At 45.0% G+C, this 17,924-nt stretch overlaps 1 protein-coding gene across 2 annotated transcripts in view; it reads left to right on the top strand.

Annotated features, from left to right (window-relative positions):
- Positions 1-576: 576 nt before the first annotated feature.
- SART3 (spliceosome associated factor 3, U4/U6 recycling protein) overlaps positions 577-17,924 on the top strand; it is a 36,686-nt gene continuing 19,338 nt past the window's right edge. Inside the window, exons 1-6 of one of the 2 annotated variants that reach the window (XM_081285306.1) lie at positions 577-917; positions 6,191-6,317; positions 7,770-7,874; positions 13,185-13,369; positions 14,642-14,747; positions 15,980-16,104. In XM_081285306.1, coding sequence (XP_081141432.1) covers positions 603-917; positions 6,191-6,317; positions 7,770-7,874; positions 13,185-13,369; positions 14,642-14,747; positions 15,980-16,104 — 963 coding nt within the window. In that variant the 5' untranslated portion in view covers positions 577-602. The remainder of the gene's footprint in view (positions 918-6,190; positions 6,318-7,769; positions 7,875-13,184; positions 13,370-14,641; positions 14,748-15,979; positions 16,105-17,924) is intronic. The other variant, XM_081285305.1, reaches the window with a different exon arrangement.

The raw sequence follows: 17,924 nt of genomic DNA, 5'->3' as shown, positions 1-17,924 counted from the left end.
TTTATTAGTATTGTCTTGCAGAATATGGTCTTATAAAACCGGAAAATTCACATACATATTTAACGCCTACTAGGTACCAGGCGTTACATAAAGGAGAGGAATCTCTTTGGAAAACGGATTTTTCTCATGAATAGGGCAGCCGATCCTTCCCTAGGTTTACTTGGACTTTTTCTCTGCATTTGAGGCTTAGTTGCTGGGACTGAATCACACTCCAGGGCTCACTAAGCATTAAGTAAAGCATTTGTTCCAAGAATCATTTTGACCTTCTCAAGATGGTGTAAAACCCTTAACGACATACATCACGCTCCCCCTGTAACTTCCTCTATGACCTCCACTTCCTGTCCAAAGACCCAACTTCTGTCCGGGGTTGTGACGGCACACATGGCTGCGTTAGTCGATTGTTTTCTGACAGGGACCTTTAACGATACATAAAAGTAATATGAATTTCATGTATTTAGTAATTTTCCTGTCATCCAAGGCTCTCAGTTTCTCATTCGGTGGCAAGAAAGCGGGGTTTTAGTCAGGCGGACGCCTTAGGCAGCTTCTATTTCCGCGGGTCTTCGGCGGCCGAGGGAAGACCCGAGAGTCACTGGAAACGCAAGATGGCGACAGCGGCCGCAGCTTCGGCTTCGGAGCCGGAGGCTGAGCCCCCGGCTGGGCCCAAGGCTGAGGGAGAGGAAGATGAAGTTAAGGCAGCTAGGACGAGGCGGAAAGTGCTTTCGCGGGCTGTAGCCGCTGCGACGTACAAGACCATGGGGCCGGGGTGGGAGCAGCAGGAGGAAGGTGTGAGCGAGAGCGATGGGGATGAGGAGTACGCCATGGCTTCCTCGGCGGACAGCTCCGCCGGGGACTACGAGTGGGAGTACGACGAGGAGGAGGAGAAGAACCAGCTGGAGATCGAGCGGCTGGAGGAGCAGGTGGGCTGCTCCCCTCCCGCCCCAGGCCCAGGCCCGAGGCCGCGTCCAGCCTCCTTGGTCCTGGGGCGGCAGTAAAACCCGCCAAGGCCGCGAAACCGCTGCCGGCCACCGAGGCGCGTGTGGCTCGGGCTTAGAGCGTGTCCGGTGCTTGGCCAGCGCGATCCCACCGAGTCCTCGGCAGCACCCGAAGAGGAGTGGGGTCAGCCCGGGTTTACGGGATCGGACGGGGGCTTGGGAGTCTGGCTGCGGGCAGCGCCTCCTGCACGCTTTGCTTGGGCTCTTAAGACGACCCGAACTCGAGTCTCTGCCACGCGGTTGCCCCGGGCTCGACAGTCGAAATAAAGCTAGTTCCTAAGAGGTGGATTCCCTGTAGGATCAACGATGGGGACGCAGTACGGTGTCGGAGGAGAAATAGCGACCGAGGTCATAGTAGTAAGGGAAAGCGGTTTCCGAGTCTGGAAGCCCAAGGCCCCTCTACGCCTGTGCATCCTGGGGCCAGTTCCTTAAGTTCTGCAGGTCGGGAGCCACCGTTTCTGCATTGTGTAGTGGTCACTTGGTACCGAGCAGCAGGGTGGTTTCTGACCTGTGACCTTGCAAGGTGGTGAATTCTCCTGTGTAATCCTGGATCCTGGGAGAAATTAGCTTGATTTGAGAGCAATAAAGGGACGACTGTGCTTATGAAGGAGTGGGCAGGGGAACCCGGAGTGAAGGCTCGATACACCAAGCCTGGTAGCAGGAGGACCTCTCCCCTCTTTCAGGCCTGAAGAGGTGAAGGGAATGATTGGTTACCCAAGTACTTGAGTGGAGAGGGCACCTTGAGAGCTGTTGATGCCTTGGTCGGGGTAGAAATGCCATAAATTCTGTTTTCCTCCTTCCAAACCTCTGCTGGTGTCTCCTGTCAGGCAAACCCAACCGGGAGCCAGAGAGCCAAGAAGCCCAAAATGTATTATACTTCTGGGGTCACAGGACCCCAGATGAGAGGAAAGAGCAGGTTTGGAGGTGTTGAACCCAAAGAGATTGGAGCACATTCTCATTTTGCAGATGAAGAAATAACGTAGGGAATGATGAGATGATTTGATTAAAGTCACTCATAACGGGATTTGAAATCTTCAAAGGACCTGAGGACCAAATGCCACACTGGGTGTGCCTTCATTCAGTGGTGTGTAGTTGTGACTAACCTAGGCTACTCACTTCACCTTGCTGGGTGAGAGGCAGTGATACTTTTGTTAAGTTATGCAATAGTGACATCCATTGTTATAGTTGGTCCCACTTGTCATCTCATCTGATTGTTAAAGGAACCAGCTGGGGCAGGCATGTGGCCTCTACTTTTTTTTGGGTAAATAAGCATGGTGAAGCACATTTGGTTTTATTCATTCATCAAATATAGTGACATGGGGTGACAGACTGACTGTGTCCCTGTCCTTACTGAAATAATTGCCTTTCTGTGAGGTGGAGAAATAGGATCACTTGTTTCAGAAGGAAGGGGAAGTTGGAACCAGAGAAGTCCTTGGTGAAGCCACTTGGTCACAGGAAGGAAGATGGGTCAGAGCAGAGGTCTCTTGGTACTGGTGCCCTGTGGTTCCTGCCCCACCTCAGCTCTCTGAGGGTGGCAAGGGGCTCAGAAGTGACCACAAAAGATGGGATGTAGCAAGTGATGGTGAATTAGTCTTGGACCTAATCCTCTCTTGCTGGGATTTAGAAATGGGCTTTTCCAGTGTTTCTCAACCCCCTCCCACTTTATCTTAATCCTGTGCCCTCCTGGAGCCTCCAGTCCAGCTGTCACTGCCCTGAGGGTGAAGCCTAATCAATAACTTCCAAATAGAGCTCTGAAAAACTCGGCCAGCCCTGTTGGTGAGTCCTGCTTCTCACCCCTGACTGTGCTTTGTGAAAGCTGTCTCTTGAAATATATCTGTCCACTGACAAAGGCACAGGTTTCACATTATTGGTGCGCAAACTAAAAATGGCATCTCATGGTGCCTTAGGTGGATTTGTCTGAGCAGCCTGGTGAAGGACAAAGATAAGGCTTCGCAACCATCTGTGAATCCAGGCCTTCCCTGCAGGAGTGGGAAGGCCAGTTGGATACGCTGTTTCCACTGTCTGAACCTGCTGTGAGTGTCCTAGTTGGTAAAGTGAATGAATATTTTATCTTCCTTACAGGGTGGTTTGGGAGCTTGAGTGACACAGTGCCTCTAAGGCTCTGACACAGTTGGGCACCTAGTAGGTGTTGCACTAGTCGTGTCCTTTCCACCAGGCCTCTCCTCCCCCTCCCCCCTTCTAGGTGTAGGTGGGCGTGGCATCTTTTCCCACTGGTGGGAGCTGGATATCAGCAGATTATTTTGTGCATTGATTGGCTAAGCTCTTCTTTTTTTAAAGCATCTTATGTCTTTAATGATGTTCTGAGCCTGGAATAGACCAGCATGTGCACTCTTTTGTTAGTATTGGTTGAACTAAGAGAAGGTGTTTCTTGTAAGTGCATTTCAGTAGACATTTAACACACATGCTTCCAAAATACTTCTCCCTTCCCCTATCTATAGGCAGTGTCCTCAGTTTGGCCTAAAAGTAAGTCGTTCAGACAAAAGCCACTGTAAAGGCAGTTTCTCTAGTGACCTTTCTTCTGCCAGCCTGCTCATGGTACTGATGTGAGGGGCATGCTCGCAGACATTCCTGACACTGACTAGTAAGGACTGTCCTCTCCTGTTCCCCTTCAAAAGCCCATTTAGGCCCAGGTGCCGTGACAGTGCTGATAGTGGGGAAAGCATATCTTCACCAGCCTCACACCGCTGGGTTTTGTGTGACACTCCTGACACTTGGTAAGAGCTTGACTCTGCTCCTTCATGGCACAGGGGAGGAAGCTGAGGACCTGTGGCCTGGATCACTTGTGTCCTCGCCTGGGCCAGAGCCTTTTCAAGCCATCACGTGGTCATGGGATGGGTTGAGCTTGTCAGGACTTGTGAATCCTGAGCAGAACACCATTGCCTCAAGTCTCAGATTTTTTAAATTATTGACCATGTTCTTATCTATTACTGATTCTTCTTTATTGATACCTTCTTGAATATTATCTGATAATTATATTATCAGCGTCCCCTCACATGTAAGTGTTTCTCTAACTCTTTTTCACACTGGGGTCAGTGTTGTGGGTCCTGGATGCACCTCAGCAGATACAAATGGTCACCTCTGTTATGTGTTATTTGTCTGTATAAGTCTGTTTCTGGGCTCTTGCTGCTCTTCAGTGGGTCGTTTATCTTGTGCAGTTCCAGTCTAACTTCTTGTAGCTGAGACTCACTACCTCATATAAGGTATCCTCCTACCTGATTTTTTTTCTTGAGATGTGTTTGGTTTTTCCCATATAATTTTAGATATATGTGCCAAGGTCTGTTGGGCTATTTATTTGTATTGTGTTGAATTTATGGATTATTTACCATAAGTTGCTATATTGATTCTTGAATCCAAGAATGGTGTATAACTTCATTTATCTAGATCTTTATAATGGTATTTTTCAATAAGATCTAAAAACATTTCTCAGTATGGATCTCAGACATCTTTCATTAGATGTAGAGCTAGGTGATTTGTAATACGCTAGACTATTTCAAATTATATTTTAAAACTTGCTGGTTTATACGAGTGTGATTGATTATTTTATTGTAGTAGAAAACAAACATTTTAAAAGTACGATTTGATTGTGTTAAATATATTCATGTTGTAAAACAGATTTCCAGAGCTTTTTCATCTTACAGATCTCTAGCCCAATACTCATTAAGCAGCTACGCCCTCTTTCCCTCCCTCCCCTCCTGGGAACACCACCCTGTCCTGTTTCTATGAGTTCATTAGACACTAACATAAGTGGGATCAGACATATTTGTCTTTATGTGTAATTGATTTTTATACATTGCTCTCAATGTCACGGTGCTAATCATATTTATAATTTCGAATGGTTTATTCGTAGATTAACTTTAGTTTATTCTTCAGTCATTTCATGTATAATTCTTATCCTTTTCTCTTTTGTGATTAATTTTTCTTCATCGTTTGTTTGAGCCTCAGACCTCTAGCTAGGGTTGAATAAAAGGTGATACTGGTATCTTTGTTGTTTTTAAAAGAATTTCTTCTAGTGTTTCTTCATTAGTTATATTTATTGTAGATTTTTGTAAATATTTTGACAGATTAAGGAGGTGCTTTTCTGTTTCTGGTTTGTCATTTAAACATTTTAATCATGAATGGGCATTTTTATCAAATGCCTTTTTGCATTGAGATCATCATATTTTTTCTGTCGAACCTGCTAGCATGGAAATCACAGTGGTTGCCTCTCAGGCAGAACCACCTTGCCATTTCAAGAGTGTTATGCAGACAGAATCAGAGCAGTGGTGACCTTTGGGATTAGCTTTTTTCACCCAGCGGGATGCTGAAGAAAGAGCCACACAGATCCAGGGTTGCATCAAGTGCAGTTTATCAGGGACTTATGGACAGAAGGGTTTCTTGGTAGTTGGATCCCTGTACTCCAAGGCAGGAGGAAGGTGTTTATATGCTAAGCCAGATAAAGGTGGTTGGTGGCCAACCCGAGTGTACCTTGCCTCTCACAAACTATTAACGTGTCTGATATGAGCTGAGGAACAGGCCAGGCATGAATGGCTGGCACAGTACACTTGCCCTCTGCCTTAACGTCTTTGTCTGCTAGGGTTGGTAGGGCAAAATGACCAAGGTGGGTCTCCACACCAGCCTCTTGTCATTCTTATTTCTTTAACAGGAATTTTCATCTTTTTTTTGTTGTTGTTTAGTAAAATAAAAGAGCCCTTATAATGCAGTTGGCATGTGCTAAATTGCCTTTTTAAATCCCCAGAAGAGGCTTCTGAGCTAAAAACTAACAGTATACCCATTTTATAGATGAGGAAATGGAGGCTTAGGGAAGTTAATTACTTGCTAAGGATACACACTTTTGTTTGTTTCGTTAGAATGTCTCCTTTATCTCAGCAAGAACCCAAGTATCTTCCTTTTTTTAAAAAAAATTTTAGTTGTAGATGGACACTGACCTTTTTTCTATTAATTTATTTTTATGTGGTGCTGAGGATGGAACCAGAGCCTCCCACATGCCAGGCAAGCGCTCTCACTGAGCCCAGCCCCCAGTCTTCTCAGAATGGGAGGGCTGTGTCGGTTACAGAAGTGCCTCCTGTTTTGTCCTGTCTTCTGAGGGCACGTGTACTTGGCTTCAGGTACCCATGTGGAGACAAGCTTTTGTCCTGAGGGGAGCACTTTGAGTTTCAGCTGGTCCCTTTTCCTTCTAGCTGTCCATCAATGTGTATGACTACAACTGCCACGTGGACCTCATCAGGCTGCTGCGCCTGGAGGGGGAACTTACCAAAGTGAGGGTGGCCCGCGAGAAGATGAGCGAGATCTTTCCCCTGACTGAAGGTAGGCTGCTGTGGGGCGGGGGGCTGCTCTGGAGCAGGGAGAGCCGGGGACTGCTGTTAGTGCTGAAAGTGGGACGTGCTCCTCACAGGAAGCTTGGCACTATCGCACAGTGAAAGGAAGAAAGCCCGCCCTCAGGGTTGGCTAGTTTTAGCTGGTTGTCTTGTAGTTTTTGTAACACATGGTGTGATCACACACTGCAGATTCACATTTTGAATCTCGATTTATCCCAATATTGTGATACAATTTTTCTATGTGATTCAACTTTACCCTGGTCTCTTTCCCATTCCAGTAAGTATGTGTTTAACCTATTCTCTAAGAACCAGAAATTATCAATGTAATTCAGCTTTTATAGTTTTTCATGCAAATGTGTCATACTTAACTCTTCACCGTAGTTGTGGGTGTAGGTGATTTCTGCATATTTGTTTATTAGAAACATGGTTGTGCTGAGCCACTTTGGAGTTAACTCTTCATGCACATTCATAAGTGCTCATTGGGCAGAAGTCAGAAAGCCCTGGCCCAAGATCTAGCTCTGTCCCTGTCTTCCTGTTGCAGTGTAACTGTTGGGTGTGGATGCCCAGAGGCCTTCCTTATGAGATCTGAGCAAATCACTTGAACGACCTCGCACTCAGTTTAAGTCTACCTTTACTTGCAGTAGAGGGAGGGTAGCAGTAGTTTCCATCTTCCAGCATGTAACACAAGATGAGCCAGTCTGTGTTCACTACTTAACCCATGGTTGTACACCACTAGGTAGTGCCATTATTATTAATGTTACTGTCACCTACTTTATAGGATTGAGATGAAGATTGAATGAGAAAATACATATGTGTGTGTATATGTGTGTGTGTGTGTGTGTGTGTATTTTGCAAAATACAAAATGCCCAACAGATATGGGCAATTATGATTTTTTTGAGGGGGGCGGGGACCAAGGATTGAACTCAGGGGCACTGACCCCTGAGCCCCATCCCCAGTCCTATTTGTATTTTATTTAAAGACAGAGTCTCACTGAGTTGCCTAGCACCTTGCTGTTACTGAGGCTGACTTTGAACTCAGTCCTCTTGCCTCAGCCTCCCGAGCCCCTGGGATTGTAGGCATGCGCCACTGCACAGCCAGTTATGACTTTGATGACTATCTTATAAAACCGGTGTGTTTGGTTCAGCTTTTAAGAATTGAATTTCTGGCTGCGTGCCATGCATATTCCTCTAATCCCTGCAATTTAGGAAGCTGAGGTAGAAAGATTGCAAATTTGAGGGCAGCCTGGGCAACTTAAGTAGACCCTGTCTCAAAACAAAACATAAATAAAAAGTTCAAAAACATTTTTTTTTTAAAGAATTGAACGTCTGTGAAGTGGTTCAGGTTGTGTAATTAAAGTGGATAAGATGTTTGTCCCTGAATAAAGTCCCCTCCCAGCCGTCCCTGGTGGGGGTGGTAACGCGACGCTGTGTTGTCTCCTAGAACTCTGGTTGGAGTGGCTGCATGACGAGATCAGCATGGCCCTGGACGGCCTGGACCGGGAGCACGTCTATGAGCTCTTTGAGAAAGCCGTGAAGGACTACATCTGTGAGTTCCCAGGCGCTGTCGTTTGTCCTGGGTTGTCATGACACGTTGTTACCCGGGAAGGAGAGACTGTCTAGCAAGGAGAAGATCTCAGTTCAGTTTTCCTTGTCCCTGTCTTCGGTGTTCAGATGAGGATATTTGGTTTTAAAACAAGGGCAGAAGAAATGTTTATAGTAGAATAAATAAGCTTAACACTCAGCGTTTATCTGCAGGGTTAAGGTTATCTTTTACATATCAAGTAGCTTTTCAGAGGTTTTGGACAAAACACCTTTTTAAAAAATGTTAAAACATTAAAAAATCTTTTTGGAGTGAATATAGATTCATAGGAAGTTGCATCATAGAGATGGCCTGTGCGGGCACTCCATCTGTTTTCCCCAATAATCTCATATCTACAGCAGCGACCCAAAACCAGGAAATTTGACTTTGGTACAATGTGTGTGTAGTTCTGTCAAGGTACAGAGCCACTCCGTCTCCACAGAGACTCTTGATTTCTTTCTTTCTTTTTTTTTTTTTTAGGTAACATTTTTTTTTTTTTTAATTTTGGACTCTTGATTTCTTTATCCCAGTACTATGACAAATTTTTCTATATAATTAAACTTTACCCTGGTCTCTGTTTCCCATCCCAATATGTATGTGTTTAACCCATTTGCTAAAGATGGGTGGACATTTTAGCAGAAGCCTTTCTGTCTCTGAGAGCTTATACTCTCCCTTATTTATTTTATAATTGTCTTTGGTATTTGACTTGCATGTGTTAAGGACCACATCAGACAATGTCTGGACAAAATGTATTTAAAAAGCATTCAAAGGTGCTGGGTGGTGGCTTAGTGGTGGAGCGCTTGCCTAGCATATGTGAGGCACTGGGTTCAATTCTCAGCACCACATATGAATAAATAAGTAAATATGTGTGTGTGTGTGTGTGTGTGTGTGTATAAAAGCATTTAAAAATAGTCCCTCTTTTAATTAAAAATCCTTCTTCCTATTCTGATTATTCTGCCTCGCTCCTGTTGGCATCCCCCCTGTGAGAAGCAGTGATAGAAATAGACTGCCCTGGGCTTGAGATTTTTTTTTAACAAACCTAGAAGAATCTATAATTTTCTACTTTTTATCATCTTGTGAAAATAGTAGTTACCTCCTGAATATAAAGTCATACTAAATGTGCTTTTAGAAGTTGTCCTTGAGCCTCTGCCTCCAGGTTGCCCACAGGTCCTCTTAGACTCCCTGGTAGAGTTCCCTGCGGCCTTGTCCCCTCTCTGTGGATGTCTCAGAGTTGCCATTAACAGCACTGCTTGTCTTTCTCTGCAGTCGATGGCCCTCTCCAGACTCTGATGGTTGTCGGTCCCTCGTGATTTGGCAGTTGTCGCTGCTGTCAGACCTTCCCTGTCACTCAGTGCTGATAGCCGTGTACCTTCCTTTCCGCCACCGCATTCAGACCTGTTGTGGGCCAGGAAGCCAGATACATAAGCCTCTTAGATTATGCCTCATAAGTAATTTTCTTTTCTTTTCTTTTCTTTTCTTTTCTTTTCTTTTCTTTTCTTTTCTTTCTTTCTTTCTTTCTTTCTTTCTTTCTTTCTTTCTTTCTTTCTTTCTTTCTTTCTTTCTTTCTTTCTTTCTTTCTTTCTTTCCACATTTTTTATTGGTGCATTATGGTCATACACGATGACTGGATTTGTTATCTATTTGAACAGGCACACAGTGTCATTGGCCAGTGTCACTCCCCACACTTCCCCTTTCCCTCTTTAAGTGATTTTAGATGAGAGCTTTGTACATGGAAATTGTGTCAGTTGCTTTAAACGTTCAGAAGCCACTTTTGCCTGCTTCTTAGTTTTCAGCTGTTTGAGACACTCGAAGGTGTCAGCCGTGGACCTCCAGATCTTGGTGTGTGCTCAGTAGTGATTTTCAGGCCGCTGAGAGGGCTGTCTGGGCCCTGGATAGGATATGGCTATGGCCCTTTGGCCCTTTAAAGGTTTTGAAAATCGGTTTCTTTGATCTTTGGAGGAGTCTCAGGCAGAGGCTACGTGGCTATTTTGGGGCCTGGAATCTAGTGATTTTTTTTTTTTTTTTTTTTTTGCCTTGCATCGTTGTGTCATTAGGTTTTCTGAGTTTAAAATACTATTAATTTGGGGCTAGAGCTTTGACTCAGTGGTTGAGCACTTACTTAGCATGGTAATGCACTGGGTTCAATCCTCAGCATCACATTAAAAAAAAAAAAGTATTGTGTCCATCTACAACTAAAATATTTTAGTTTTTTCCTTTTTTTTGTGGTGCTGGGGATTGAACCCAGAACCTTTTGCATGCCAGGCAAGCACTCTACCAACTGAACTACATCTCCAGCCCTAAAACAAATATTTAAAAAAAATATTATTAATTCAGGAACGAGGCAAGGATATCACTTGTCACCAGCTCTCTTTTCAGCATTTTACTGGGAGTCCACTAATGCAAGATAAGACCTGGAAGTGAAAGGGTACAGATTGGAAAGGAAGAAGTGAATAATCTTTGTTTTCAGATGACAAGATGTTAAAAATCCAAAAGAATTGACAAAAAACCCCTCTAGGAACATTTGTTCTAAAGCAATTGTAGAAGGGCTGTAGGCTGCAAGGCCAATATGCAAAAATCAGTTGCTTTTCATGTACCAGCAATGGAATTTGAAGTTAAAAATGAATTAACATTTACATTAGCATCCGCAAAACAAAATACTTAAGTATGAGGCTAACGGATTTGTAGAAGTTCTATAGGAGGAAGATTTAAAACCAATAAAACCAAAGAACCGAATAAATGAAGAGAATCCCTTCTCATGGAAAGGAAGGCTGAGTGTTGTCCTGTCCTTTGTTCCCAGTGGACTACAGAGATGCAGCGCAAACCCAGGGAATCCCAGCAGTTGATTTTGTGAACATTGATGTACTGATGCTAAAGTTTTTACCAAGAGACAAAAGGCCCAGAATGGTCAACAGCCAGGGGAAGGACAAAGTTGAAAGACTGACACTACTCTACCTGAAGACTTTCCATGATTCTGTGGTAATCAAGAAAGTGTGGAATTGCCAAAAATAATAGGCCAGTAGATCAGTGGAATAGTATACAGAGTTCAGAAAGGGATCCACATAAATATAGTCAGCTGATCTTTGCCAGGAGCAATGGTAATACAGTAGAGAAAGATAGTTCTGTTCTTATTGGTTCATGTTAGTTGTGCATACATTAGGATTCATTTTGACTTAAATGCATGAATATAATTGGTTCATATTCAGTTCCCAGAACCTACCCTCCTGCCTCCCTTCCCTTGTTTCCTTTCCACTACTGAAGAAGAGAGTTCTTTCAACAAGTGGTCCTAGAACAACTGGACGCCACATGGTCTAAATGAATCTAGATATAGCTCTTAGACCCTCATAAAACTTAACTCAAGATGAATCACACGCTTCAGTGTAAAAGCATGAAATTATAAAACTCCTAAAAAGATAACTTGGAAAATATGACCCAAGATGACGTTGGATTTGGTGACAGCTTTTTAGAGTCAATACAAGAGTCATGATCCACAAAAGAAAGAATCGATAAACCGGATCTTATTCAGATTAAGCATTTTTGCTCTGTGAAAGATATTGTCAAGAAAGTAAAAAGAGAGGCCACAGACTGGGTAAAATATTAGTAAACACATACCTGATAATGACTATTATTCAAAATATAAAAGAACTCTAAAATTTAACAATAAGAAAACCAATAACTTGATTTAAAAAGTGGTCCAAGGATCTTAATTGATTCCTCAGCAGAGAAGATACATTTTTGAGCACTTGAGAAGACTCTCCACATTATGTCAACAGGAAATGCAGATTCAAACAGCACGAGCCCACTGTGCTCCTGTTAGAAGGGCCAGGAACACTGGCAGCAGCAAATGCTGCTTTGGTTTTTGCTGGTGAAAAATGCAAAATGGTATGGCCATTGGGAGGGTGGTGTGGCATTTCCTTTAAAACTAAAAATACTCTGGTCCGTCCAGCCTGGTGCTCCTTGGTGTGCGCTCGGAGGAGTTGAAAACTTTAGTCCATAAGGGCTGCCGCATGGATGGATATAGCAGCTTTATTCGTAACTGCTAGAGCTTCAAAACAACCACGATGTCCTTAAGGGGTGGGCTGGTAAACAGCCGGGTATGTCCAGGTACTGACGCACTGTTCAGCCCTCAGAAGAAATGAGCTATGCAGCCATAGAAGGATGTGGAGGAGACCCAAGTGCAGCTTACTAAGTGGAGAAGCCAGTTGGAAGGCTCCATCCTATGAGTCCAACTAGGTGACATTCTGGAAAAGGCAGAACCACGGGGACAGTAAAAAGATGTGGGGTGAGGGAGAGGGAAGGATTCGTGAGTGGAACTGCGCTGGGTGATGTCACAGTGGGAGACACGGGTCTTCAGAACATTTGTCCCAACCCACAGAGTGGACGACGCCAGGAGTGGACCTGATGCAAACTGGGGCCTGAGTGACAATGACGTTTCCGTGTGGGGTCCTCCGTGGTAGCGGGTGCACCTCTGCCTCAGACCTGGCAGCTGGCTCACTTCCGTTTTGGTTCTGAGGCCCGTGGGCATCTCTGCTGGTGAGCAGGAGCAGGGCGGCTAACAGGCTTTGTTTGAAATAGGTCTCCCGGTGAAGCAGCAGCCTCGGGCACATGTAGTGATTGTCAAATTGGCTTCTACATCCTTTTAGCATTTTTATTTTAAAGTTAGTGGATAGGCCTCTGAAATTATGTCAGGTCCCTAAGAAGTGACCTAATAGGCAAAGTGTGTAGTATAAGCAGTGATGCATTCATGCAGTTTTAATTCCTCTGTCTGGTCTTAAAGGCACACGAGTGGGGATAAAGAAGGGTCAACAAGGAAGTGGAAAAACAAAACAGGGCAACCAAGTTGGTTTTTTTCAACACCATTAAGAAGGAGACTTAAAATAGAGATTTCTAGTAAAAGGATTAGTGCTTTTAATTTTAGTCTTTCACTTTAAACTAGAAGACTTAGGAATTCTTAGGGTTCAAAAGTTGAAAATTCTAGGCTTTGAAATTTTTCTGAAGACTGACTGGGCTTCGTAACAATTTTCACTGACATCCATTTCCAGGTTCTTTCAGTTTTAATAAATAAATGTTGTAAGCACAATCATACTGCACAGTACCACTCGGCATGTCCTGTTTATACAGTAAATTTTTAATGATTGTACTTAGAAATATATTTTAAAATAGTTGATGGTGGCCCTTTTTTGTGTTTTGCATGAATGAGGACACATTTCTTTTGTTATGCGTCAGTTTTGATATTGGTTATTGTACGTCTGGAGCTAATTGAACACTTCTCATTTTTAGGTCCTAACATTTGGCTGGAGTATGGTCAGTACTCCGTTGGTGGGATCGGTCAGAAAGGTGGCCTTGAGAAGGTTCGCTCTGTATTTGAAAGGGCTCTCTCATCTGTCGGTTTGCACATGACCAAAGGACTGGCCATCTGGGAGGCCTACCGAGAGTTTGAAAGTGCCATTGTGGAAGCTGCTCGGGTGAGTGTCCAGGTCTCCAAGGCCCATGATTCCCTCTTAATGGTCAGGGGTGGTCTTTCTGAGTCTTGGAAATATCATTTTGAGACAAGGGTTCAGGATAAGTCTTACAGTGAACATAGTTAACAAAATAGTCCTTGCTAATCTGTTTGAGGATGTCAATAAAATAAATAAAATTAGTAGTATTTATGGAATAGCAAGAATGGTTTATTTGACTTAAAAGCAGATGGTTACCATTTTTTTCTGATATTTTAAAACACTGCTTTAGTTACATGGTTACAGGTGAATGTAAGAACAGCATAGAATTCACTAGGGAAAATGTTGGGGAGGGAGGTTTGACCTCGTACTCCATAATAATTCGTTTTTTAAGATTATGATTTATGGAATTCTATAACCGTGTCCCTCTGTGCTGCATGTGCACATGCACAGTTGTCACTGATGCATCGTGGGGCCCCTGACAGGCCGTGGTAGGTTGAGCATCCCTTATTCAAAAATTTGAAATCTGAAAATGCTTCAAAATTTGTCACAAGTTGAAAATTCCACCCCTAGTGTCATGTGATGCTGGGTCACAGTCAAAACCGAGGTGCACTGAAAATCTTGTATAAAATTTCCCTCAGACTGTGTGTATAAAGTGTCTGTGAACACACAGGGCCCATCCCAGGCTCGCTCACTGTGTATGTGCAGAGTCCAGACTCAGCGCCCCGTCCCCTCAGCACGCATGGCCCAACAGCCGCGGGGGCTTCTGGGTTAACACCCCCCCCCCACTTCAGAGGCTGGCGTGGTGCCTTCATCTCACCCTGTGTGACGCTTGAGACTCTAGGGTCAGACGTGATCCCTGCAGGACTGTGCTCCCACTGTGCCCCGAACATCCTTGCCACTGTCCTTTATTGAAGTGGAAGTCTCTGAGCCTGCAGTGCGCCCCAGGGCCCCTTTTCTGGGATCTGCCTCATTGCCCCGTCTCTGACGGCAGGGCCCTCACAGGTCTCACCAAGCAGGCCCCGTAAGGCGGTGGCCCTCGTCGTGCTTTGCTCTTAAGAGACTGAAGCACTGTGGCCATTTGGATGCGTTTCTTGCATTATTCTTGGCTCTTCCTGCAGCAGAACCTTACAGGCAGGGGTGGCGTTTACTTTTGAGCACCCCCAGACATTTGCTCGGATGCCATCTGTGTAAGAGGAGGTAGAAAAGTTTTTATAACTTGAACCGAAAATTTGATGAGATGTTTTTTGAAGTAGAAAGAACCAAAGTGTGCCATTTACTACTGATTTGCTTCTTTAGCCCATGGCTGGCTTCCTTTCCCCTTTTGACCGGGAACAAACCTTTGATTCACAGCTTGAGAAAGTCCACAGTCTTTTCCAGCGACAGCTGGCGATCCCCCTCTACGGTAAGAGAAACGGCTCACAGCCCGCTGTGCTTTAAAATGCTTCCTTCTGACTGTCCTGAGCTAGACCTTCTCTGTCCTGTGCAGAGCTGGTCCTGGGGTTCTCATCCTTACTGGACAGTGTCACCTGGATGAGGTCCTTAGTAAAACCTGTGTTGAGTTGGAATGCCCAGGAGGGTCGTCCGAGTCCGCAGGACTGGCAGCCGGCCCCTCCGCCCCATGGAGCTCTCCTCCCTACTTCAGCATGTGGGTGGGAAGGGGAGATGGTCTCTGAAAAGAATAGGAAGATGGACACCTGCATTTCCTGGGGAGACTATTGAATAAAAATTTTGTTAAAAGCATTTTCTTTTCATGAGTAGCCTCATGGGCACGGGGTGGGGGTCGGGGGTCGGGGGGGGGGTCATTCCTCTGTGGAGGCGCTTTGGTTCAGAAGTACGGTTCCCTGCCTAGACACAGGTTTGAATTTAAGAGTCTCCCTTTTGGCTGAATACATTTTGGTGAGGTGAGCCTTTGGCACTGGAACTCTGAGCAGGGGCAGCACTGGAGGACTTTCTAGTGTGGGAAGCATTTGGCGCTGTCCTCTCATCTGTCCCCAGCGCACGGTTACACACTCAGAGCCTCTGGGCAGCTCTGCTTGAGCCCAGCTCTATTCGCCTTTGAACTTCACGGTTTATTTGGATTGTATTGAACGTACTAGAAGGAGGCTGTCTAATTGGGTGACATGCAGCAGAGGTCAGAACTGAACTGGTTTGTAGCTAACATCTCGCATACCACTGGGAGACAGCCTGGCTTAGTGATTAGAGTGTGAACTTGGACCTGACTGTCCTGTTCAAAGCCTTGTTCTGCTGTTACCTGTGGAGAAGTCACTTAACTTTCTGCTTCAGTTTCTCCATTTGCAAAATGAGGATTATGATAGCTCCCGCCTTGTAGAGTTGCGAGTGCTGATGAGGGGATGGGTGTGTGGTGTCAGAATCAGCCCTGACGCCCTAGGTAAGTGTCGCCCACAGCTTCAGTGACTGATGAGTTGACTGGTAGAGTTGTCTGGCATGTCACTTTGACACAGATTCTAAGGCCAAACCTGGGCTCAGCAAAAGAACTCAGAATGTGATCTATAGAGCTGCCGCGGCCATGGATTTGGGAGGAGCCTAGTGGCACTTGAGTCCATGACATTTTCTATGTTTGGGTTGATAAAACCCAGTGGCAAGATCCATGGGGCTGAATTCGTCTTTTGATAGATATGGAGGCCACATTCGCCGAGTATGAAGAATGGTCAGAAGACCCAGTACCAGAGTCGGTCGTTCAGAGCTATAACAAGGCGCTGCAGCAGTTGGAGAAGTACAAGCCCTATGAAGAAGCTCTGGTGAGTGTCCTGCTTTTATGGGGAACTTCTCTCTGCACACATTTCCCTGATGGATAGTTGCAAGTTAACAGTATCTTGAAAAGTATGTTTTATTGTGCAGTATGTAGAGTATTATAATGTGTACCTACAGTTTATATCGTATAATAAAGCGAACATCCATGTACCTACCACCCAGGTTAAGAAATAGAACACTGCCAGTACCTTAGAAGTCTCCTATGTGCCCCTCTCCGATTGCCTCCTCCTCCCTCTCCCGAGAGGTAATCACTTTCCTGACTTTTGTGATAATCATTCCCTTGCTTTTCTTTATAGTTTTACAATCTATGAATGCATCCTTAATTAATATATTGTTTAATTTTGCTTGTGTTTAAACTTATAACGTATTCTTGCTGTATATCTTCTTTCATCCAACACGTTTTGGGGCTTCATGTAGAGGAGTAGAGTGACAGTCCATTCGTTGTCATTGCTAGGAGGTTGTCTGTGTGTGCCACAGTTGGTGTCCGTGTGGCTGGTGGGCAGTTGGGTGGTTCCAGGTTTTTGGTAGGAGGGTCGCTGTTGCTTGAACATCCTGGTTCGTGTCTTGTGGTGGACACGTGGGAGGTTTGAGGTCTGTATTGGGCATGAAGGTGCTGGATGGTCGGGCGATGCCCGTGTCTCAGTGGTCTGTTTGCACTCCAGCCAGCGGCATCTGAATTGCTTTCTCTGGCCACTCTTGTACACTTAAATTGTAGCCAAACTCTGGTAAGTTTGAAATCATAATTCTAATCTGCATTTTCCTTGATTACTAATGCAGTCGGACATCTTTTTATGTTCACTGGCCTTTTTCTGAATTTCCCTTTCTGTGAAGTGCCCATAAAATTTTGACCTCCCACCCGTTTGTCTCCCCCAGTTGTGCTGGGGTTGGCTGCGCCCCAGTCCTTCCTGTTTTTGTCTGTTTCTGATGGGTTCTTGGGAGCGCTTATTCTTGGCTGTGTATGTCACTGTCCTCCACCCCCGCTCGTGGCTCCTCTTTTCAGTGTCCTGTTTTAGTGGTGTCTTTGGATGAGCACGTCGTGACTTTACTCGGGCCAGGCTTGTCCTTCTTTCCCTTTGGGTCGTGCTGCCTCTGTGGTCACACCAGGCCTCTCCTGTCTTTACATCTGTCTTCAGCTCTCTTCTCCTCGTGGTCGCCTCGTCTTTGTCTCATGTTTGGGTCCCTCACTCACCATATTGGTCTGTGGTGGTGTGAGGCCGGCTGCTCTCGGTTCCCAAGTGGAGATGGGTGGCAGCCCTGGCTCCTGTAATTCCCCCCCCCCCCCCCCCCCCCCGGTGTGCAGTGGCACTTCTGTCACAGGTTAACAGTCCATTTGTTTGCCTGGCCCCCCCCGGGGGGGGGTCTCTGCTGGCTTGTGTTGTGCTGCGGGCAGTGGGGATGGGACCCAGGGCCTCGCCGTGCTGGGCCAGTGTTGTGGTTTCAGGATGTGTTGGGTCGGGTGAGTCCTCCCCGCCTCGTTCCTTTTCAGAGGGACTTGGCTTTCTTTAGTTGTTGGTGATTCCATTAAACTTAAGAGTTAGCTTTTAAAATTCTGTGGAGTTTTCATTTGGAATCATATTGAATCTGTAGATTAGTTGGAGGAAAAATCTATGTCTTCCAATTTGTGACCATTTTATAGGTCTCTGAAGTTAGGTCTTTCTGAAAAGCTTTCTAATAATTTTACAAGTTAATCCAATGTTTTAAACATTTTTAGATGTATTTGTTTTTTGAAGGTACTTCTAAATGATGTTTTCAGAGATTTTTATTTTCTAGTTTTCTTGGTGTATAAAATGCAATCAATATTTTATAT

Source organism: Spermophilus citellus, assembly GCF_964194105.1.
Source record: "Spermophilus citellus genome assembly, chromosome: 3".
Lineage (NCBI taxonomy): Eukaryota > Metazoa > Chordata > Mammalia > Rodentia > Sciuridae > Spermophilus > Spermophilus citellus.
Note: the sequence above shows the minus strand (reverse complement) of the source record. Positions and strands in the feature narration are given on the sequence as shown.